Source organism: Stegostoma tigrinum, chromosome 18 (assembly GCF_030684315.1).
Source record: "Stegostoma tigrinum isolate sSteTig4 chromosome 18, sSteTig4.hap1, whole genome shotgun sequence".
NCBI lineage: Eukaryota > Metazoa > Chordata > Chondrichthyes > Orectolobiformes > Stegostomatidae > Stegostoma > Stegostoma tigrinum.
Window position 1 is genome coordinate 20,778,791 of NC_081371.1, and position 25,476 is coordinate 20,804,266.

Here is a 25,476-nt window from a genome sequence, read left to right on the forward strand (position 1 = left end):
ATGATGCAACTATAGAAAGAGAGCCTTGTATATCAGAACATTCTCCTATGTCACACCCTCCTTCAAAGAGCACATTGGAAGAAGCCAAACTGATCACAAGATATATTAAGCAATAATTGTAATCATTACAAGAAGAATGATGCTGGCTTCTTGTAAAATTAGTACCTTAGAAGAAACAGCCTGTGAGTAAACAGGCAGATGACGCAGCATTTGGTTAACTGGTAGGCAAACTGTTTGATACACTAAACCAGAGAGAATTTGAATGTTGACTATGCTGAAATTGGGGATGGTGGGGATGACAGATTTTATTTTAAATTTCCTGGTGGTTTATTTTAAGAAGATTACAGATGAACAGCATAGACCAAATGGCCAGAGGCGTTTGGACAGTTAGCTTAGGTGGGAGAGTGGGGAAGGGTGCCTTTAGCTTTGATTGCTTGGCAGTGTGAAAAGTGAGACGTCAGCTGAGAGTTTCTGTTCCCAACGTTGTTAAACAAGATTTGCTAAAGTTCCCAAATGAGAATGTTACTGTCTCAGAATAAAGTTGCACCTGCCCGGTTTACTATATGAGTTAATTGTTGAGACATAGAACTTTATGTATTAGTTATAAAGGAGTTAAATATTTAATATCTTTAGAAATAGGGGGCAAAAAAATGGATCGTAAAAAGCAAATAAGCAGTTGGTTGGTACTCGGATCTTAAAAGGTGGATAACATAGACAATGAGCTACAGGCCCACCGTTCTCATTTCCATTCTGTCTCTGTCTTAAATTCATGCACTGACTTGGTTTCCATCGCCTGCGTGGCAATGAGTTCCACAGGATTACCACTACCTCGCTGAAGAAATTCTTCCTCAGTTCTAAAGTTGTGCCCTCAAGTTCTAGTCTCTCCTACTATTGGAAACATCTTCTCCACATCTGTTATATTCAGGTCTCTCAGTATTCTGTACGTTTCAGCGAGATGCCCCATTATCCTTCTGAACTCCATTGAGTAGAGAATCTGTACGTAAACCTTGAGAGAATTGGACTCTTCAGTCCATTTTGGTTAAGATTTCTGAAGCCCCTCCCCATTTTAGAAAATAGCCTGTGCCGCCTCTTTCTACCATAACCTCACACTTTTCTCATCTCGTATTCCATTTTTTTCTTTACTTGTGAGAAGCCGACATTTATTGCCCTGGAAAGTTGTGCTGAGCTGCCTTATTGAACCGATGCAGTCCATTTTCTGTAGGCAGACCTATAATGCCCTTAGGAAGAGCATTTGAATCTTCATCCAGCAACAGCAAAGGAACGGCGATATATTTCCAAGACAGGATGTTGAATGGCTAGGAGATGCTACTTTCCTATCCTGTTCAAGTCCTTCTACAGCCTCCCTTCTTCCTCAACACTCATTACCTGGCCCTCCACCTGTCTTTGTGTCATCTGCAAGTGTAGCAACATGTTCCTTTGTCCATATCATTAACAGCAGATGGGACTCTGCTCGTCAATAGAGGCCTATTGAGAGAGGTGACTGCTAAGTAATGGGAAGAGCTCACCATATTCCATTGAGTCATTGTTTCAACATATATGAGAAGCGGACTATTTCGCTGATGAGTTGCGGTTTGATATGAGATGTTTTCTGTCAACATTTGAGGATAGTTGTGAGTCTCACATCATTCTGACTTGGAAACGCATGGCCTTTTCTTCGGTGTTTCTGGGTCAAAGTCCAAGCAATTCCTCCCTATTGCACTTGTGACTCTATCTACAGCAAATGGACTGTAGTAGTTTATGAAGGCAGCTTGCCATTATCTTTGCCATGGCAATGACAGGATCGGCAGTAAATGCTGGCCCAGTCATCAGAGCGCACATAGAACATAGAACATAGAAAAGTACAGAACAGTACAGGCCCTTCGGCCCACGATGTTCTGCTGTGGAATAATCCTAATCCAAAATTAAAATAACCTAACCTACATTCCCCTCAATTCACTGCTGTCCATGTGCATGTCCAGCAGTCGCTTAAATGTCACTAATGACTCTGCTTCCACGACTACCACTGGTAAACTATTCCATGCGCTCAAAACTCTCTGGGTGAAGAACCTCCCTCTGACGTCTCCTTTATACCTTCCTCCTAACACCTTAAACCTATGACCCCTCGTGGCAGTCAGTCCTGCCCTGGGGAAAAGTCTCTGGCTATCGACTCTATCCATGCCTCTCATTACCTTGTACACCTCGATCAGGTCACCTCTCTTCCTCCTTCTCTCCAGAGAGAAAAGTCCAAGCTCAGTCAACCTCTCCTCCATAAGACAGGCCCTCCAGTCCAGGCAGCATTCTGGTAAACCTCCTTTGCACCCTGTCCAAAGCCTCCACATCTTTCCTATAATGGGGCGACCAGAACTGGACACAATATTCCAAGTGTGGTCTCACCAGGGTTTTGTAGAGCTGTAGCATAACCTCGCGGCTCTTAAACTCGATCCCCCTGTTACTGAAAGCCAAAACACCATCTGCTTTCTTAACAACCTTATCCACCTGGGTGGCAACTTTGAGGGAGCTATGCACTTGAACACCAAGATCCCGCTGTTCCTCCACACTGCCGAGAATCCTGCCTTTAATCCTATATTCAGCATTTAAGTTCGACCTTCCAAAATGCATCACTTTGCATTTATCCAGGTTGAGCTCCATCTGCCATTTCTCAGCCCAGCTCTGCATTCTGTCAATGTCTCACTGAAGCCTGCAATAGCCCTCGATACTATCAACGGCACCTCCAACCTTGGTGTCATCAGCAAACATACTAACCCACCCCTCAACCTCCTTATCCAAGTGATTTATGAAAACTACAAAGAGCACAGGCCCAAGAACAGAGCCCTGCGGGACACCACTCAGCACTGACCTCCAGGCAGAATACTTACCATCTACAACCACTCTCTGCCTCCTGTCAGCCAACCAATTCTGAATCCAGACAGCCAAATCGCCCTGTATCCCATACCTCCAGACTTTATGAATGAGCCTGCTGTGGGGAACCTTATCAAATGCCTTGCTGAAGGCCATGTACACCACATGCACTGCTCGACCCTCGTCAACCTGTCTTGTGACTTCCTCAAAGAACTCAATAAGATTTGTAAGGCATGACCTGACCATCTCAAAGCCATGCTGACTCCCTTTAATCACGCTATGCTTTTCCAAATAGTCATAAACCCTATCCCTCAGAATTCTTTCCAAAACATTGCTGACCACAGGTGTAAGACTGACTGATCTGTAATTTCCAGGGATTTCCCTATTCCCTTTCTTGAAAAGAGGAACAACATTTGCCTCCCTCCAATCTTTCGGTAAGACTTCAGTGGAGAGTGAGGAAGCAAAGATCTTCGCCAGCGGCTTAGCAACCTCCGTTCTCACTTCCTGGAGCAACCTAGGATAAATCTGGTCTGGCCCTGGGGACTTATCAATCTTAATGTTTGTCAAAATTTCCAGCACATCAACTTGCTCAATCTTGATCCGTTCAAGCCTGGTTTCCTGCTCCTCAAAGTTCTCATTCACAACAAGGTCCCTTTCCTTAGTGAAAACCGAAGCAAAAAAACCATTTAGGGCTTCCCTTATCTGCTCAGACTCCACGCACAAGTTCCCTACGCTATCCCTGATCATCCTCTTATTCCTCACGTATGAGTAAAATGCCTTTGGTTTCTCCCTAATCTTTCCTGCCAAGGCTTTTTCGTGCCCCATCCTGGTCCTCCTCAGTCCACTTTTGAGCTCCTTCCGAGCAAGCCTGTAATCCTCTAAAGCTGTGCTAGACCCTTGTGTCCTCCACCTTCCTATGAATTAATTGAAAAAAGTAACCAAAAAGCCCAGCAAGTTCAGAGCACAGAATTATCTAAAATAACAAACAAAAACAACAGTAATAAGGAAACAAAACAGCAACAAACTACCGGACGAGATTATTTCTGTGCTGGATTTTAAAGAATTTGGTGACAATGTTCCCCACTTATTGGCTTCTGAAGCAGTCAGTTTGGGAACTAATAATGTGCATGTCATTCTGCTATTTAAGGAAGTTAAGTGTGTGAACCCAGGGCATTAGAACATTGAACACTACAGCACAGTACAGGCTGTTTGGCCCACGATGTTGTGCTGACCTATTATCCTACTCCAAGATCAAACTAACCTACATATCTGACTCTACTACCACCACTAGCAGTGCATTCCATGCACCCAACATTCTGTGTAAAGCACCTACCTCTGACATCTCTCCTGTACTGCCCTCCAGTCGCTTAAAATTATGCCCCCTTGTGATAGTCATTTTTGCCAATTATACACCAGTTTTCCTAATACCTGTTGGGAAGTTAACATAGTATGTATTAAACAACAAAGTCATTGTACACTGAAAGCCTTCAGGTGAGCAGAAAAAAGAGGAAAATATTTCTAAGGGTATTTCTAAATTGCAATTCTGATTTTTTTTTAAGAGGTGATTCGTGTGGACATGGGCATGCCTATTGAAGTAAACACACTGCTGGAGAAATTAAGTAGGTTTAGCAGCACCTCTGGAGACAAAAGCCTACAAGCCTATGAGATAAAGTCCTACAAAAGAGCTTGTTATTAGCGTTGAAACACGTAGAATTGAAGACAGTTCTTCACTTTTCCGTCTGGTTAAGATATTGAGCACCAGGAGACAGTACCAGTTCATTATTCTTAGTTTGAGATTGGTTGATATGATGATCCTGTAGGGATTGGTGTATTCATTCTATCTTACTGATTTGATTGATGGAAAGCCACCAATCCAGTTTTATCACTGATGCAAAGATGGCTAGTGTTATAACAGTGTAGATAGAAGCATATAATTAGAGATATAAAATATGGTGAAGAGACAAAAATTGTGAATTGATTTCATGATAAATGTCCTCCAGTTTACCTACGTGGGAAAATAAGTCAGAAATTGCTGGATAAACACAACTGGCAGCACCTGTGGGGAGAGAGGCAAAGTTAATATTTCAAATCAAATATGACGGTTCATTGATCTGATGGAATGTCAGTTTGGACTTGAACTGTTGATTTCTCGTTCCATTATTGCTGATTTGAACTGCTGAAGTTCTCCAGCACTTGTTTTTATTTTGGATCTGCAGCATCTACAGCACAATGATTTTTGCCTTTGTGTTGTTTACTTTGGCCTTAGGATAGAAAAGATTAATTTTTAAGGTGTGAAAGGTGAGAAACAGCAAAAGCTCAAGGAGATCTAGGATCCATTTGCATAGACAATGAAAATGTTTTTAACAGGCCCAGTGAATAATCAAAATGAACCTGTTGCGTTTATTGACAGAGGATGAGAAGACAATGGAGCTGTAGTTAAGCACAGCCCTTGTTTGACCTCGTAAGACTGATTTAAGAAACACTACCTCAAATAGGCCATTTGGCCTCTTGAGTCTGCTCTACCAATCAATAGGATCATGGGAGCCTTGACATTCTACACGTATACTTTGCTTCGTTTTTCCCCACAACTCTTGTGGAACACTGTTGTAAGACATAGCTGTAACCTTGAAAAGAAGTGTTTAACATCAAAGCATTCTCCGATTTGGTTAGTTTAAGCTTACAATAGCTTGAGCTATTAAATAAAAACCCGTCAACCTATAACCTCGGCCATGTGGCTTGTTTTCACTCGGTGTTTATGAACAAACCAGGGTCTAACAGAGTAAATCTAAACCCTCACTTGTTTAATCAAGTCAAAATTATTATTTAAAAATTACTGAATCCTACACCAGCTTGGATCGCTTTGGAATTATTTCCCTCCAGCTCTGGCTTGTTTATGTATCTCTGGGGTCTTATACCTGTATCTGGGGATATTCAGTATTTGGGAAAGACCGGTTAAAAGGAAAGGGAGGTGGGGACTAGCATGGGTAGTAAAGGTTGAAATCAGCATAGTAATGAGAAAGGATATTCACTCAGATCTAGATGTTGAATCCATTTAAGTAGACCTAAGATGCAACAAGGACCAGAAAATATCTGTGGGAGTTGTCTGTAGGCCTCTGTTCAGTGGTGGAGAGGGAGTGATATTACACTGGAAATCAAAGATATATGCAGCAAGGGTTCTACAGTATTCATGAATGACTTTAATCTGTACAGACTGGGCAAATCAGCAATGATACTGGTGAATAAATTCTTAGAGCATGTGTCTAGACTTGTATTTCAAGAACAAACTAGGAAACAGGAAACTGCACACTGAAATTTTATGTGATGTAAAGGGGTTACTTAATAAGCTCATCGCGAGAGGTACTTTGGGATGAGTGATCATAACATAAAATTCTTCATTGGGATGGAAAATAAAGAAGCCCAATCTGAAATTGGGATCTCAAATCAAAATAAAAGAAACTAGACATGTTTAAGGCATGACTTGGATACAATAGATGGAAATACATAATGGTGAATAAGCAATGGCTAATGTTTAAGGAATGAATGCATGCATAGCAGCAGTTGTACACTGCTCTCCAGTACAAAATATAACAAAAAAAGTGGTCCAACTATGGCTTGCAAAAAAACCTGAAGGCAGATTGGGATCCAAAATAATATGAGATTGCTGGAAACAATTAGCATCCCATTGATTGGGAGTAATTTAGAACTCAGCAAAGAAGAACCAAGGGGTTTGATTAAGAAGGAAGAAATGGTGAGCAAACAAATTTGCAACAGAGCTGTAATGGTAACCAAGGTCTCAATAATGGGGTTATTGGGTTGAGATATTAGATAGATATTACTGATAGTAATCTTGCCATTGCATTCGCATGATTTTTCAGACATATTGCTGGTGATATTTCTCCAGTGATTTGAAAGTCTTTGCTGAAAGTGGTCCATATGTCTGATGCCAACAGGAGGGCAATTAACACTGCTGCTCTGTAGGGCGATGCCTTGGAGCTGGGGTTGAGGTCCTTTTCTCAGTCAGCTGAAGTGCTGGCATACTAAAGATGATGTTGACTTTCATTATCGATGTCTGTCTCCTTACCTGAAAGAAAATTCTCTTTATTGATGAAAAGGAATGGCCGAGGTCGGTGTGATGGTTGAGTGATTCTGAGGGTTCCTTTAATCTACTAGCTAGCCAGCAAATATTTTCGCAGAATGTTCATCATAATTTCAAAATTAACTTCATTATATTTTTAACAATATAGGTAATATTGTTAAATTATTTTCAGATGTGCTCATGAGAGTACAGTGAACATGAAAAAGTACACTCTTTGCACCCAGCAGTCATGTTGTCAAACTGTACTAAGTTGTAACAAAATGTGTGGTCATTAGAAGGACTGTGTAAAAACAAACTCTGTAGGGATGTGCAGGATCTTAGTAGTCTGGATAGGGTACATGACCACAAAAACTCAGGAACTACACGTTTAGAGTATAAATTGCCTATTGCCGAAGTAGTTCAGTGTTGTTTTCAGGGTAATTTAAATACTTGTCTTTTTTTTACTTTTTGATCACTGGAATTCAGAAGATTTTAAAACTAATCACTCGCAGCAGATTTTGTAATTGCGTTTAGATTCTATTAAATTAGAATTTAGAAATTACTGCTTCTTATGATTTTTGTTAACTTTAATTTATTCTTAAAAGCGCTGTGCGTGCTTGTTTGATAACATTGACAATTTACACTTGTCTGGCATTTTTCATGTAGCAAAACATCTGAGAGTGCTTCATAGGTGCGTTATCAAACTAAATTTGACATCGAACTGATCAAAACATGTCCAAACGGTGCGTTCTTTGAGACTTAAAATTCACTTTTTTGGTATGTTCTGACATGCTGATTGGCATCCACAAGTTTGTAGACATGGGAACTCAGTCCTTTTGAAGCAGGAACATTTTTGTTCCGAATTCTGTCTCCATCTGTTTCTTAAATGCCTTCAAACACAATGCCACTGATTTATCTAGGAGTTAATTGATCTGTGTCTGTTTCACCTGACTCAGTCATAGCTCTACTTTGTAAAACTGGTCTTTTCCCACTTCAGAATTTGTACTGTTTTAGGTTCTTCAAAGAAAGGGCCACTGGACCCGAAATGTTAACTCTGCTTTCTCTCTACAGACACTGTGAGTCCTGCTGAGATTTTCGAGCAATTTCTGTTTGTCTGCAAATTTGAACTGTTAGGTGTACTGTGAGATGCATTATGATGTTGGGCTACAGGCCATTTAGTGGATGTAGATATTTAGTGATGGTTAGGTTTGTTGAAAACGGGCTAGGAGTCACATAATTTCAGATGTTCTGTGTCTTTGAGGCTTTCCTTGATGTCGGTGGCTAGACTGTTTGGCATATGACAACCTTCAGTTGAGTAAGCTTTCCAATTGAAAGCCTGCTGTCAAAAAAGGGTGACTGAATATTGACCCCTGGTCCAAACAGTTAAAATCCATTAGCAAGTGAATGTTCTCAGGGACAGCAAAGCTGCACAATGTGATTAGCATCAAGAATATACCAGGCCAACATGGAGGGCCTATCCTGGCCAAAACATGACCTACTTGCAAACTGTCACCCTGCAAGAAACTCAGTTTGTGGATCGCTCCACTTGTCAAGATCACATTCCCAGGGGGTTAATTCATTACAAGCAGGGATAACAGGACAAATTGCATATGCAAGATAATAATGATGAAGGGTCTAGGCCCGAAACGTCAGCTTTTGTGCTCCTGAGATGTTGCTTGGCCTGCTGTGTTCATCCAGCCTCACATTTTATTATCTTGAATTCTCCAGCATCTGCAGTTCCCATTATCTCAAATTGCATATGCAGTTCCAATGCAGTGTTAATCTGACCTTTGTATAAGTGGCTATAAGATTTTGTGTTGCAGGAATTTGCAGATAATGATCAATATTTAGTAGCCACCTACATATGGCATTTGTTTGTCCCTGCTAATAAAATGTGAGGCTGGATGAACACAGCAGGCCAAGCAGCATCTCAGGAGCACAAAAGCTGACGTTTCGGGCCTGGACCCTTCATCAGAGAGGGGGATGGGGAGAGGGAACTGGAATAAATAGGGAGAGAGGGGGAGGCGGACCGAAGATGGAGAGTAAAGAAGATAGGTGGAGAGAGTATAGGTGGGGAGGTAGGGAGGGCACAGGTCAGTCCAGGGAAGACGGACAGGTCAAGGAGGTGGGATGAGGTTAGTAGGTAGATGGGGGTGCGGCTTGGGGTGGGAGGAAGGGATGGGTGAGAGGAAGAACCGGTTAGGGAGGCAGAGATAGGTTGGACTGGTTTTGGGATGCAGTGGGTGGGGGGGGGGGGGGGGAAAAGAGCTGGGCTGGTTTAGGGATGCAGTAGGGGAAGGGGAGATTTTGAAACTGGTGAAGTCCACATTGATACCATTAGGCTGCAGGGTTCCCAGGCGGAATATGAGTTGCTGTTCCTGCAACCTTCGGGTGGCATCATTGTGGCAGTGCAGGAGGCCCATGATGGACATGTCATCTAGAGAATGGGAGGAGGAGTGGAAATGGTTTGCGACTGGGAGGTGCAGTTGTTTGTTGCGAACTGAGCGGAGGTGTTCTGCAAAGCGGTCTCCAAGTCTCCGCTTGGTTTCCCCAATGTAGAGGAAGCCGCACCGGGTACAGTGGATGCAGTATACCACATTGGCAGATGTGCAGGTGAACCTCTGCTTAATGTGGAATGTCATCTGGGGGCCTGGGATAGGGGTGAGGGAGGAGGTGTGGGGGCAAGTGTAGCATTTCCTGCGGTTGCAGGGGAAGGTGCCGGGTGTGGTGGGGTTGGAGGGCAGTGTGGAGCGAACAAGGGAGTCACGGAGAGAGTGGTCTCTCCGGAAAGCACTTCCTACAGACTAAGGGGGTGGCCATGGGCACCCGCATGGTCCCCAGCTATGCCTGCCTCTTTGTAGGTTACGTGGAACAGTCCCTCTTCCGCACCTACACAGGCCCCAAACCCCACCTCTTCCTCCGGTACATTGATGACTGTATCGGCGCCGTCTCTTGCTCCCCAGAGGAGCTTGAACAGTTCATCCACTTCACCAACACCTTCCACCCCAACCTTCAGTTCACCTGGGCCATCTCCAGCACATCCCTCACCTTCCTGGACCTCTCAGTCTCCATCTCAGGCAACCAGCTTGTAACTGATGTCCATTTCAAGCCCACCAACTCCCACAGCTACCTAGAATACACCTCCTCCCACTCACCCTCCTGCAAAAATTCCATCCCCTATTCCCAACTCCTCCGCCTCCGCCGCATCTGCTCCCACGATAAGACATTCCACTCCTGCACATCCCAGATGTCCAAGTTCTTTGAGGACCGCAACTTTCCCCCCACAGTGATCGAGAACGCCCTTGACCGCGTCTCCCGTATTTCCCGCAACACATCCCTCACACCCCGCCCCCACCACAACCGCCCTAAGAGGATCCCCCTTGTTCTCACACACCACCCTTCCAACCTCCGGATACAACGCATCATCCTCCGACACTTTCGCCATTTACAATCCGACCCCACCACCCAAGACATTTTTCCATCCCCACCCCTGTCTGCTTTCCGGAGAGACCACTCTCTCCGTGACTCTCTTGTTCGCTCCACACTGCCCTCCAACCCCACCACACCCGGCACCTTCCCCTGCAACCGCAGGAAATGCTACACTTGCCCCCACACCACCTCCCCCACCCCTATCCCAGGCCCCAAGATGACATTCCACATTAAGCAGAGGTTCACCTGCACATCTGCCAATGTGGTATACTGCATCCACTGTACCCGGTGCGGCTTCCTCTACATTGGGGAAACCAAGCGGAGGCTTGGAGACTGCTTTGCAGAACACCTCCGCTCAGTTCGCAACAAACAACTGCACCTCCCAGTCGCAAACCATTTCCACTCCTCCTCCCATTCTCTAGATGACATGTCCATCATGGGCCTCCTGCACTGCCACAATGATGCCACCCGAAGGTTGCAGGAACAGCAACTCATATTCCACCTGGGAACCCTGCAGCCATATGGTATCAATGTGGACTTCACCAGTTTCAAAATCTCCCCTTCCCCTACTGCATCCCTAAACCAGCCCAGTTCGTCCCCTCCCCCCACTGCACCACACAACCAGCCCAGCTCTTGCCCCCCCCCACCCACTGCATCCCAAAACCAGTCCAACCTATCTCTGCCTCCCTAACCGCTACTTCCTCTCACCCATCCCTTCCTCCCACCCCAAGCCGCACCCCCATCTAACTACTAACCTCATCCCACCTCCTTGACCTGTCCGTCTTCCCTGGACTGACCTATCCCCTCCCTACCTCCCCACCTATACTCTCTGCACCTATCTTCTTTACTCTCCATCTTCGGTCCGCCTCCCCCCCTCTCCCTATTTATTCCAGTTCCCTCTTCCCATCCCCCTCTCTGATGAAGGGTCCCGGCCCGAAACGTCAGCTTTTGTGCTCCTGAGATGCTGCTTGGCCTGCTGTGTTCATCCAGCCTCACATTTTATTATCTTGGAATTCTCCAACATCTGCAGTTCCCATTATCTCTGTTTGTCCCTGCTGTTGTTTTGTTGGGGACCAGAAATGCTTGGAGCAAGGAGATCTTCATTATATTGTTTTGTCTGTCATCGAACCTGTAGTATGCTAATCTTATATACATGTAATTTGTCTTTGTCGTCTCCTTGACAGTTGATTAATTGAGTAAAGTAATTGTGTAATTCTGGACATATATGAATATTTAACATTGAAAACCCATCATTTTTGTACAGTATGAATTTAGATGTTTTACAGATTTAAAAAAAAATTCTTGTTCTTTGGATTACAGCACCTTCAAATGACAATTCAGGCTTTGCAGGATGAGCTCCGAATTCAGCGAGATTTGAATCAACTCTTCCAACAGGACAATTGCAGCAGAACAAGTGAGCCATTTATTGCTGAGCTGACAGAGGAAAATTTCCACCACCTGCACACTGAACATGAACGTCAGGCCAAAGAACTATTCCTATTGCGCAAGACTCTGGAGGAGATGGAGCTGCGTATTGAGACACAGAAACAAACACTCAGTGCCCGTGATGAATCTATCAAGAAACTGCTGGAGATGCTTCAGAGCAAAGGACTGTCCTCAAAGGTAATGGAAGAAGACCATGAGCGAATACGCCGACTAGCTGAAGCAGAAATGCTTGTGAACCAGTTAGAAAATATAGTTGAACAAAAAGTAAAAGAAAATAATCAGCTGAGAGAGGTAAGCATTATTTTCTTTTTGAACAGGATTTTTCTTCTCTTAAGTGTCTATTTTCATATCTGCATATTTCCTTACTTACAGCACCATTGAACAATATACGAATGGGAGTAGGCCATTCAGCCCATTGAACTGGGCTGAGATTCACTATGATCATTGCTAATCAATATTTCAATGCCTTCTGCTCACCCCATCCCTACGACCCTGTACGTTACTGGGAATCAGAAATCTATCAATCTGCAAACATGCTCAAAGACTCAGCTTTCATTGTATGTGGTAGAGAACTCCAAAGGTTCACAATGCTGTTAGTAAAGTTGTGTCTCTTCATTTTGGACCTTCTTAATAAATTGAGCCCTGTGGTTCTAGACTCACTAGCTGGCAGAAACATCTTACTTCCATCAACCTTGCTGTCTCTTTAAGCATTTTTTTGAAGTTTCAATGAGATCATCTCTCATTCTTTGAAATTCTAGAGAAACAGTTGCAGTTTGTCCAATTTTTCTTGATTGGACAGTCTGCCAAACTAGGCAAAACAAGTCTGGTGAACCTTGTTGTACTCCCTCTGGCAATTATATTTTTCCAGGGATAAGGATTCCGAAACTGCACATGGTACTACTTTTGTTGTCTAACCAAGCTATACAGTTGTACACCAAACCTCTTACAATAAACATTTCATTGGCTTTCCTAATAATTCACAGCACTTGCAGGTTAGCTTCAGTGACGTAATAACAAGGACACCTAGGTCTCTGTATACATCTACACCTTCCAATGTCTTGCCATTTCAGAAATACTCTGCATATCTCTTTCTCCTACTAAAATTAATACTCTTACATTTTTTCACAGTATATTCCATCTGCCATGTTCTTGCCCTTTCACAAAGCCTTTCTAAATCTTCCTAAAGTGTCTTTACATCTTCCTGTCAACAGATATTCTGATTCTGCTTTGTGTCATCTGGAAATGTGGAGATGATACCTTTAGCCCCCAACAATATATTGCAAATAATTGGGCTCCCTAGCACTGATCCTTGTGGTACCTCACTAGTCATGCTCTGCCAACTTGAGAAAGACTATTCTTCTGCTTTTTGAAAATCAAAGTGTGCTACATCTAAGTAAGTAAATACTTTCTAATCTGCGGGAATCATTCCTGAATGTATAGAATTTTGGAAGATAATCATCAACTTGTTGACTATCCTTCTAGCCACCTCCTTCAATGCTGTCGGATGTAGACCATATTGTTCTGCAGATATAAAAACTTCTTGGACCCACCAATTTCTGCAATACAATTTTCTTACAAACGCTAATTTCTTTTAACTCCTCATTCTCCCTAGCTACTCGGATCTCTAGTTTGGGAAGTTTCTGAAATCTTCGTCCAGGAAAATAGACACAAGGCAATCATTTGGCTTCTTGGCAATTTCTCTGTTCCCCATTATAAATTCCCCTGATTCTGCCTGTATTGGACCCACATTTGTTTTAGCAAACACGTCTCATTCATCTGCATGTAAAGACAGTTACAATTTTTTTTCACATTTTGCTATATTACTTTGTATTCTCTTCTCCCTTTCCTTACCAGTTTCTTAATTCTCCTTTGTTGCATCCCATAAAGCTCCCAATCCTCTGAATTGCTATTTCTAGCTACTTTGTAGGCCTTTTCTTTTAACCTTCTACAGTTTTGGACCTGCTTCGTTAGCTACAGTTGACTAATCCTTTTGAGTTTTTTTTTCATTTTGAAGGAATGTATAGTTACTTTCAGCCATCTTCTTTGAAAGACTGTTCATTGTCCAGATATACCTATAACGTATTTTCCCAATCCACCTAAGCCAATTTGTACCTCATTCCTTCATAATTTTCCTTATCCCTTTAACACTCTTGCTTCAAAATGAATGACCTCACTCTCAAACATAATGTAAAGTCTGTCATACTGTGGTCACTCAATGTAAAAGATTCTTTTGCAACAAGGTTGTTCATTAGCTCTTTTTCATTACATAATATTAGATCTAACATGATATGTCCTGTAGTTGGCTCCTCCAAATACTGCTTGAGAAAACCATACCTAACACACACCAGAAACTCACTAAGTAAACAGTAATATTTAATTTCAGTACTTAGGCTAGCAACAGAAGTGCAAACTTACAATCACTATGCATCTGTGCCCCAGCCTGATGTTGTGGAAATTCTACAGATTCCCTGTGGTGTACCAACTCAAGGACATTTTCTTGAGGGGAAATTATGGATGAACAATAAATGGTGGGCTAGCCAGTGACTCCCACATCCCTTGAACAAATGTAAAAAAAATTCACTATAAAAAATTAGTTGTGGTATTACATGCCTTTACTCAAGCCCTGGAAAAGACCTGACTTAAGTCTGTGTAGAAGTATCCTCCCTGGTCTATTAGTAAAGAGCAGACAACTTTTGAACCTTTACTCATCTCAGAGAGAACGCCAGACAAGGACCTATGTGAGAGCAGTCCTCCTAAATTGCTCCTCTGTGCTTTCTAAAAAGAAACTTGTGAAGTGACAGTACAGAGGATTTGGGAGCTGATGGGCTCTTGAGCAGCTGTTGTTGGGGAGTGTTCCAACATTGACTAACCTTGTGTGAAAAAAAGTGAACCCTAACTAGTACCGGGAATGCCTGGATTTGTTCTAAAGGATGGTCTCTGGACCTGAAATGTTAACTCTGCTTTGTCTCCGCAGATGCTGCCAGATCTGCTGAGATTTTCCAGCAATTTCTGTTTCTTTCTGATTTTGATTTTGATGTTCAGCATTCACAGATTATTTGGAGAACTGAAAAAGTAAGGTTTGTTAGGATACCGGTATGCAAAACTATTGTGATTCCATGAACTGCTCCTCCGGGCTGAGTGTAAACTTGGGTCTTGAAAATTCACGTCCTGTATGATTACTGCGTCAATATTCAGTTCCCAACTTCAATCACGACTCTGCACAACATCTTCATAATGGCTATTTAATCAAACTAAGGCTCTTCTCCAATTCAAAAAGTTAACAGTTCACATATTTTAGCAGACGTGACCTTGCTAGGATGTTTAGTAGATGTCTCCGAGGCTAAACAACACTAGATATTTTCTAATAAACTATTCAAAGATGCAATTACACTTCACTGGAGCAACTGAAATTTCAATATTGGCCTCAAAAACAAAGGTGCTGGAAAACCTCAGCAGGTTTGGCAGCATCTGTGAAGGAATAAAACAGTTAACATTTCGGGTCCAGTAACCCACCCTCAGAACTGGGGAACAGTTCTGAGGAAGGGTTACCGGACCTGGAACGTTAGCTCTATTTTTTTCTTCACAGGTGCTGCCAGACCTGCTGAGCTTTACCAGCTTCTTTTGTTTTTGTTCCCGATTTACAGCATCCACAGTTTTTTTGGTTTTTATTGAATAGTGGCCTGCTGACTTAGAGACAGGGACACTACTACTACATCATGACTACATTGAATAGTTGAATTGTGAGAGCCTTGTACCTTCATTTAAACTTGAAGTGCAGGCGAGAACTCTACTTGACCTTTGCAAAAGCCTAAGGTATGCTATGTAACTTGTAATATTGCTGCATGACAACGGTGAAGGGCCGAGAACTTCTGATAACTTATATTTTCTCCTCTTAGAAATTGATAAGAATAATTTCTTTCTATAAAGGCTGTAGTTCTCGGATAAATGGTTGTAGATGTAAAATCGAGATGAGGAAAAGCTGCTACTTCTCTGAAAGAATTGTGAATCTGTGAATTCATTACCTCAGATGGGGTTGGATGCTGGGACATGGAGTAAATTTAAGGAGGAGATAGACAGGTTTTTCATCAGTAATGGTTTGAAGGATAATGGGGAGCAGGTAGGAAAGGAATTGAGGCAAAGATGAAATCAGCCACAATCGTATCAAATAATGGAAGAAGCTTGAGGGGTTGAATTGCCTGCTCCTGCTCTTAGTTTTTAATCATTCTCTCAACCAGGTTTCTGAACACAATCATCGGTTCATTCTCAACACAAAGCCTCATCAAAAGAGGTGCATTAATTTCTTACGTTACACTGTCAATTATATCACAGTATAAATGCTTGTCCCTGTAAATATTCCCAAAGTGCCTGTGTGCGCATGTGCACATAATATCTCTCTCTCTTTCACTCAGTCTTCAAGAAAAATAACTGATTTCTCTACCAGGATTGGCACTGACACATTGGCCAATGAATTTTTCATGGAATAGATTTCACAGAATCCCTACAGTGGGAAAGCAGGCTATTTTGCCAATAGAGTCCACACCAACTCTCCAAAGAGCATTTCACCCAGACCCACCCCCTTCCCTATCTATGCGTTTCCCACCCTAGACACTATGGACAATTTGGCAAAGCCAATCCACCTAACCTGCACATCTTTGGGCTGTGGTGGGACAATTATTCTTGATGACAAAAGGATAAAGCACAGGATGTTTTGAACTCTGCTGCTGTGATGCCCTTGCATGTTGGGTTATGTCACTAATCACACACAGTTGTCAATTAGTTCAAAGTCTGCCTGATTTAAGTGGGCTGTGAAGATGGACTTTGACCATAGTCGGTCGATGCAGTGGTCTCTCCTACCACTGCTGGCATGGAAAGTTATGTCTACTATTTGTAAACGAACGAGGATGAGGTCAAGTATCTTCTTTCCCCTTGTTGGCGCTCTCACCATCTAATGAGGTAGTTGATGCATTGTTAATTTTACAATATTTGGTAGATTGTGGAAAGGTTCCATCAGTGTAGAAAATAGTGATTTCTTAAGTAGGGGCAGCAGACCTGAAACTCTAGGCCAGTTAGCTTGATGTTTATCATTGGAAAGGTGTTGGAATCAATCATTTAAGAAGGTTATAGTTGGTCATTTAGAAAAACACAGTCATTGGGAAAGGTCAACAGGGTTTTATGGAAATCGTGTTTAATCAATTTTTTGTAATTTTTTGAATGAGGAATATGCTGTCTGTATTAGCATGATGAGACATAAAATGTCACAGTGCCAATCAGAGCTTATGATGTGAGGGTAACATGAGGATTCATAAAAGGTTGGCTGACAGAAATAGTGTATGTAAATGGATCTTTTTTCTGAATAGGCAAGATGTGATGTGTGGAGTCCTGCTGGGGCCTTGCCTTTTTGCAATTTCCATTAGATGAGAATGGCGTAGAGATTGGTCAGAAAGTATGTTTCAAGAGGACATAAGTTTCACATGGATGAAAGGTTGTGTGGGCAAAAATCTGGCATGTGGAGTAAAATGTGGGGAAATATGAAATTGTTGCCTTTGGCTGGTAGAATAATTAAACAGAGCTACATAAATAGAGAATGAATGCAAAATTTTGAAGTGCAGAATGACCTTTTTTTTTTACACAGGGTGGTAAGTGCCTGAAATGTGCTGCCAGAGGAAGAAGTGGAAGCAGATACAATAGCAATGTTTAAGTGGCAACTTGACAGAAATGGATTGGCAGAGAATAGAAGAATATAGACTGCATAGAGACAAAAAGATATTTAGTTTAGAAAGGCATCATGTGTCTTCACAGCCTTGGTGGGCCGAAGGGCCTGTTCCTGTGCTCCATTGTTCTTTGTCCTTTGTTTTATGTGTTCTATAGTGTGCATCATCACGTTTATATTCAGATACAACAAGCAATTCTGAAGGCTTATGGAATGCTGTCCTTTTATTGTGAGAGGAATTGAACATAAAAGGAACGATGTTATGCTTTCATTTGTGCAGACTGTCGGTGAGACCACAACTCAAATCCTGTGTGCAGTTTGTTTCTTTATTTAAAGAAGGATGTAAATATGTTGGAGTTGATTCAGATTAGGTTTACTACCATGAAAACCAAAAGAACTGCGGATGCTGTAAATCAGAAACAAAGAAAGAAGAGCTCTGAGGAAGGGTCACCAGACCCGAAACACTGGACTCTTTACAGATGCTGCCAGACTTGCTGAGCTTCCAGCAGCTTCTGTTTTTGTTCAAGATTTACTACCATGTCTGAGACCTGGAATGAGCTGGGGGTGTTATGAATTAGGTTAGATTGGCTGGGTTTGCTTCCATGGAGTTTAGAACAGTGACCGGTGGCCTTTTTGAAGTATGTAAAATCATGAATGGAGTCGACAAGGTGGACTTAGGATACTTCCTCTTGTGGATAAGTGGTGCAGAACTAGGGTGCATGAGGACAAAGGTGAAAACTTTTTTTGAGGGTTTTGTGACTTCTTTGTCTTTGAATGCAGTGTGCATGATGGTAATTGGATATTTTTAAGGCAGAGGTAATAGATTCCTGTTAGGCAAGGCAATCAGAGGTTATCCGAGCAGGTGGGAACGTGGAATTCACTGCACCACAGTTCAGCCTGATTTTATTGAATGGTGGAGCAGGGCCCAGGGGTGAATGCCTTACTTCTCCGAACTTGCATGTCCAGAAATCCATTTTTCACTTCAGTGTTAATTTGCTTAACATTTCATCTGGACTTCTCACCTCTCTGAATGATAATGGACACTTAGACAAGAAACTGAAAGAAGAGAGTCCCTAAATATCCACATACTCAATGACAGGGAGCCCAGCAAAAGAGTGCAAAAGACAAGCTGAAACATTTGGAAGTATCTTCCAGTGGAAGTGTCAAAGACAAAACACCTCGGCCTTCTCCTGACATCCCAAGCATCACAGATGCCAGCCTTCAGCTACATCAATACACTAGACCCAATGGCACTTGATATTATAAAGGTTTGGGCTCTGATAAGCTTCTGGCAATAGTATTGAAGGCTTGTGCCCCAGAATTAGCATTACCTCTAACTGAGCAGTCCCAGTACAGTTGCAAGAATGAACAGAACATGCAAAATTGTTTAGGTATACCTTGTCCACAAAATGTGGAGCTTTTTTTGAGATGTCTCTATCTAATGTCTTCCTTCAAGCTTTAAATGGGAATGCAAGACTGGGGAAAGAGAAAAGTGATAAACCTTTATGGATGCTTTATTCTTAGTTTGCGAAAAGAAAGTATTTTATTGATGTGTTTATCTTTTTCAGTGTAGGCATTTGCAATTTGTTATGTAGAACTATATAGTGTACATAGCTATCATCAAATTGACATTGAGCTGTCCAAGGAAGTGGTAGAGGCAGGTTCATTTACAACATTTAAAAGACATCTAGACAAGTACATAGATAGGAAGGGTTTAGAAGAATGTGGGCTAAAGCCAGGCAAACAGGAATGGTTCAGATCAGGGAACCTTATTGACATGGATGAGTCGGACTAAAGGCCCTGTTTCTATAACATAATTTTTCTGTGTTAAAATGTTCCATTTCTACTTATAGTCATGTTTTTAAACTATGATATGTAATTTTGGAAAGTTACTAAATCTTTTGAAGACGAGCTGCTCATGAGATTCTCACAGACTAACATGTTTTCTAACAAAGAATACATTTTTCTCCCACGTAATTTCAAATCTGTCAGTATTTTCCTGTAAAGTCACTGACTAAACCATAGGATTGCTGTCTCCTAGAGAGAGATGACTGGCGGTTTAATGTGAGAGGCACCGCACCACAGGCGAAGGCAGACGATGAGGAGAGTCCTTCAGAGTAATCTCAGCTGATCTGGCATATGGATTGTTTGCCTTCATTAGCCAGGTTGTAATCTAAGGAGCAAGGGACTTTTGTTACAACTTTGGCTCGACCACAGATGGAAAACTGTGTAGTTTTGGCAGCCACACTATCTAAAGGATGTGATTGCAATGGACAGTATCTGAAGAGATTCATCAGAATGTTGTCTGGGATGATAAGTGTCAGGAATGAGGAGAGACTGGATGGGTTGGGTTTGTTTTCTGTTAAGCAGAGGAGGCATACAAAATTATGAGAGATAAAGACAGTAGATTGTGAGAATCTCTTCCCTGTTGCAGACCTATCTAAGATTAGAGGGCATGTTTTAACAGGAGGAGGAAGTGGTTTTGAGGTGATCTGAGAGGGAATTTTTATCATGCAGAGGCTGGCAGAAATATGGAACATGCTGCTTGAGAGGGTAATGGAGGCAGGTACTCTCACAATTCTTAAGCATCTGGATGAGTACTTTAAAATGCCAGGGTGTAGTGGGCTAGGGACTAAGTGCAAGAAAATGGGCTTAGTGTAATTTAGTTTTTGTTGGTTGGCTTAGATGTGTTGGACCAAAGGTCCTGTTTTCATGCTGTATGACTATAATTTGGCCTTGACAGCAGTTCACCATTGATTATTTCTGGGTACCCAAACTAAGTACGTTATGCTGATTTGTAAAGAATTTGAAATTTGCAGGAGTCTCTGTTTGGCAATATTCTGAGATTAGGGGACCAAAAATTATATATGTGAAAAGTAAACTTCTCCGTGTTTTAAAATAGGGACAGCAGCTACTTCCATGGCAAAAGTAACGGTGGGTATTAATTACCAAGGCACAAAATAGTGCCTATCAATGTAATTGACTATACCTAACATTTCAGAGAGTTACACTCTTTGAACACTGCAGTGTTTTTGAAAAGCAATACCATGTGCACACATTTAACCTTCTGATACTGATGCAATACAAATTAAGTAGGCATATGCCAAAATTGAGCATATACTGAAAGTTTAGTATAGAAACAAAACACAAACATGAAGGGATACAAGTTCATTCCAATTTAGCTTTCTGATGTTATCTTTGCAAGACTGCTAACTGGAAATTCAACTTGCTTTGTAAAGTTAGGCTGAAAGAATGATGCAGCAAAGTTTCATGTTTTAAGATGTTTACTACATCAAAAAACTAAAAAGTTGAATGACTAAATGCTACCTCTATAGGCAACTTGTACTTTGACCTCCAAAACCTTTCTCTTTTTACTTTCAGAACAATTGATAAAACTCAGCAGGTCTGACAGCATCTGTGGAGAGAAATCAGTGTTAATGGAGTTCTGAAGAATGGTCATTTGGCCGGAAGCATTAACTCTGATTTCTCTCCACAGACACTACCAGACCTGCTGAGCTTTTCCAGCAATCTCTAATTTTGTTTCTGATTTCCAGCATCTGCAATTATTTCAGCTTTTAATTAACAAAACTGACTACAAAGATATACTTTACATTGTCCTTTAATTTGCCATTCAATTCTTTGAGTCAGTTCAAAATTTTTTCAGCTTCAGGTTTAATTCTGTTTTTTTTTCCCTTTCTCAGCCTAAGAACTCTAATCTCAGAACTCTCTCTCTAGTCTTTCTCCCCTCTAGAGTTTATTCTCCTAGTAGAAGCTTGTTTTTACTACTCAGGAATTTGGGTATGCACTGTCATTCCTGTGCAGTGGACCTGAGCTTCTTACTACCTGTAGCTTATTTTCCTGTCCTGGAGCCTGATAAAATAACCCACCTGTCTGAGATATTTAGTTGTTGCAACCTGGCATTCTTAACACTTCCCTGGGTCTAGGAATATCTCAGAATTTCCAACAGCATCATAACTACCTTTGCAATTGTTTACAAGTGTGAAGACCTTATTTCATTTTCATAGTGACAGTATAGCTACCTTTTACAATTTTGAGTGTGAATACCTTGTAACCCTATCTCAACCTTCCTTTTAATCTAAGTCAACCAGACTTTAGCACTGGTTACATAACCGGCAGCGTTTTGCCCTGAGTTAAAGAGGCAGATCAAAACATCAAACTGGCTTAAACCTCGGTTGTAACACTTATTTCCTCCTTCAATTCTTTAGGATATTCAGCGGAGAATTGAAGTAGCTCCAGAATCAGCTAAGACAAAAGCACTGCAAACTGTTATTGAAATGAAGGTAAATAAAGATCTTTACTTTTGTTTATTTTTATTGTCAAATTAATGTGTCTGTAGTGGTTCAGTGGATTATCTAAATATGCAGGGGGAATGTTGATTTCAGTTTGATGAATTTTAAAGGTGTTTGATAATCTTTGACATAACATCTCTGAACTTGTATATTAATATTTGCCTTTTCTCACATCCCTAAATATTTTTTGACATTTACTCCTAGTGTTACATTTTCTTCTTGTGTGAAATCTACTCGGAACAAAAGCTTAGTTGATAATCAAAATCATATGAAAAACTACTTGATTTCAGATCTTTTGTGTGCTGACCATTTTGAATTTTGGGCTTGTAATATTCTTTGTGTTGAGGTTTTGGACTGTGACCATTGAGAACAAAGTTATAGTCATGATCGAATGGAACCATTATTGAAGAAAGTAGTGTTAATTATTTACCTTCCACCTTAGTCTGTTAGCATCAATTCAAGCTTGAAGGGCTGAATAGCTTACATCTGTTGTCTGTGCACAACATTATTTATTTATGCAACTGGGCAGTTCTGGCAATGTATTCGAAATCCTTTTCCACAAGACAGAACTAAAATGCTGGTTACCAGAGTTGCTGTTAGTCTTTTCCTTTTCCTTTCCAGGAGAAGGTGTTTTCTTTTAACTGCCCTAGGAAGCTGGGACTCGCTGGGACTCACTGAGAATATCAGTATCACTTTGGCATCTGAATGGTTCATGTGATACAATTGTAGATCTTAATTTTGCATGGTTGATCTTCAGATTATTTCCTGGTGTTCCAGCATTCTAAGTTGAAGGATGTACCTTTTTTTTTACTTTGACGATAGTGAAGGTGATCCTGCAGAATGTGGCTCTTAGTAAGTGGGACAGTGTATTTTAGGGATAATGGGAACTGCAGATGCTGGAGATTCCAAGATAATAAAATGTGAGGCTGGATGAACACAGCAGGCCAAGCAGCATCTCAGGAGCACAAAAGCTGACGTTTCGGGCCTAGACCCTTCATCAGAGAGGGGGATGGGGGGAGGGAACTGGAATAAATAGGGAGAGAGGGGGAGGCGGACCGAAGATGGAGAGTAAAGAAGATAGGTGGAGAAGGTGTGGGTGGGGAGGTAGGGAGGGGATAGGTCAGTCCAGGGAAGACGGACAGGTCAAGGAGGTGGGATGAGGTTAGTAGGTAGCTGGGGGTGCGGCTTGGGGTGGGAGGAAGGGATGGGTGAGAGGAAGAACCGGTTAGGGAGGCAGAGACAGGTTGGACTGGTTTTGGGATGCAGTGGGTGGGGGTGAAGAGCTGGGCTGGTTGTGTGGTGCAGTGGGGGGAGGGGATGAACTGGGCTGGTTTAGGGATGCAGTGGGGGAAGGGGAGATTTTGAAACTGGTGAAGTCCACATTGATACCATATGGCTGCAGGGTTCCCAGGCGGAATATGAGTTGCTGTTCCTGCAACCTTCGGGTGGCATCATTGTGGCAGTGCAGGAGGCCCATGATGGACATGTCATCAAGAGAATGGGAGGGGGAGTGGAAATGGTTTGCGACTGGGAGGTGCAGTTGTTTGTTGCGAACTGAGCGGAGGTGTTCTGCAAAGCGGTCCCCAAGCCTCCGCTTGGTTTCCCCAATGTAGAGAAAGCCGCACCGGGTACAGTGGATGCAGTATACCACATTGGCAGATGTGCAGGTGAACCTCTGCTTAATGTGGAATGTCATCTTGGGGCCTGGGATGGGGGTGAGGGAGGAGGTGTGGGGACAAGTGTAGCATTTCCTGCGGTTGCAGGGGAAGGTGCCGGGTGTGGTGGGGTTGGAGGGCAGTGTGGAGCGAACAAGGGAGTCACGGAGAGAGTGGTCTCTCCGGAAAGCAGACAGGGGTGGGGATGGAAAAATGTCTTGGGTGGTGGGGTCGGATTGTAAATGGCGGAAGTGTCGGAGGATAATGCGTTGTATCCGGAGGTTGGTAGGGTGGTGTGTGAGAACGAGGGGGATCCTCTTGGGGCGGTTGTGGCGGGGGCGGGGTGTGAGGGATGTGTCGCGGGAAATGCGGGAGACGCGGTCAAGGGCGTTCTCAATCACCGTGGGGGGAAGTTGCGGTCCTTAAAGAACTTGGACATCTGGGATGTGCGGGAGTGGAATGTCTTATCGTGGGAGCAGATGCGGCGGAGGCGGAGGAATTGGGAATAGGGGATGGAGTTTTTGCAGGAGGGTGGGTGGGAGGAGGTGTATTCTAGGTAGCTGTGGGAGTCGGTGGGCTTGAAATGGACATCAGTTACAAGCTGGTTGCCTGAGATGGAGACTGAGAGGTCCAGGAAGGTGAGGGATGTGCTGGAGATGGCCCAGGTGAACTGAAGGTTGGGGTGGAAGGTGTTGGTGAAGTGGATGAACTGTTCGAGCTCCTCTGGGGAGCAAGAGGCGGCGCCGATACAGTCATCAATGTACCGGAGGAAGAGGTGGGGTTTGGGGCCTGTGTAGGTGCGGAAGATGGACTGTTCCACGTAACCTACAAAGAGGCAGGCATAGCTGGGGCCCATGCGGGTGCCCATGGCCACCCCCTTAGTCTGTAGGAAGTGGGAGGAGTCAAAAGAGAAGTTGTTGAGTGTGAGGACGAGTTCCGCTAGGCGGATGAGAGTGTCGGTGGAGGGGGCCTGGTCGGGCCTGCGGGACAGGAAGAAGCGGAGGGCCTTGAGGCCATCTCCATGCGGAATGCAGGTGTACAGGGACTGGACGTCCATGGTGAATATGAGGTGTTGGGGGCCAGGGAATTGGAAGTCCTGGAGGAGGTGGAGGGCGTGGGTGGTGTCACGGACATAGGTGGGGAGTTCCTGGACCAAAGGGGAGAAAATGGAGTCCAGATAGGTGGAGATGAGTTCGGTGGGGCAGGAGCAGGCTGAGACGATGGGTCGACCAGGGCAGGCAGGTTTGTGGATTTTGGGAAGGAGATAGAAACGGGCCGTGCGGGGTTGGGGAACAATGAGGTTGGAGGCTGTGGGTGGGAGGTCCCCTGAGGTGATGAGGTCATGAATGGTGTTGGAGATGATGGTTTGGTGCTCGGGTGTGGGGTCATGATCGAGGAGGCGGTAGGAGGTGGTGTCGGAGAGTTGGCGTCTGGCCTCGGCGATGTAGAGGTCAGTGCGCCATACTACCACTGCGCCACCCTTGTCTGCGGGTTTGATGGTGAGGTTGGGGTTGGAGCGGAGGGAGCGGAGGGCTGCCCGTTCTGCCAACACAAGTCCTCCTCCTGGACACCACCCCCAGGCCTCCTACCCTCCCTCGACCTCTTCATCTCCAACTGCCGTCGAGACATTAACCGCCTCAACCTCTCCACCCCTCTCACCCACTCCAACCTCTCCCCCGCAGAACGGGCAGCCCTCCGCTCCCTCCGCTCCCTCCAACTTCTCTTTTGACTCCTCCCACTTCCTACAGACTAAGGGGGTGGCCATGGGCACCCGCATGGGCCCCAGCTATGCCTGCCTCTTTGTAGGTTACGTGGAACAGTCCATCTTCCGCACCTACACAGGCCCCAAACCCCACCTCTTCCTCCGGTACATTGATGACTGTATCGGCGCCGCCTCTTGCTCCCCAGAGGAGCTCGAACAGTTCATCCACTTCACCAACACCTTCCACCCCAACCTTCAGTTCACCTGGGCCATCTCCAGCACATCCCTCA

The 25,476-nt window shown here is 43.4% G+C and overlaps 1 protein-coding gene across 1 annotated transcript in view; it reads left to right on the plus strand.

The window, feature by feature from the left end:
- The window catches only part of LOC125460655 (ELKS/Rab6-interacting/CAST family member 1-like), a 730,867-nt gene that overhangs the window by 24,113 nt on the left and 681,278 nt on the right, over window positions 1–25,476 (plus strand). The window contains exons 3-4 of the mRNA XM_059652379.1: window positions 11,684–12,100; window positions 21,746–21,820. Coding sequence (XP_059508362.1) covers window positions 11,684–12,100; window positions 21,746–21,820 — 492 coding nt within the window. The remainder of the gene's footprint in view (window positions 1–11,683; window positions 12,101–21,745; window positions 21,821–25,476) is intronic.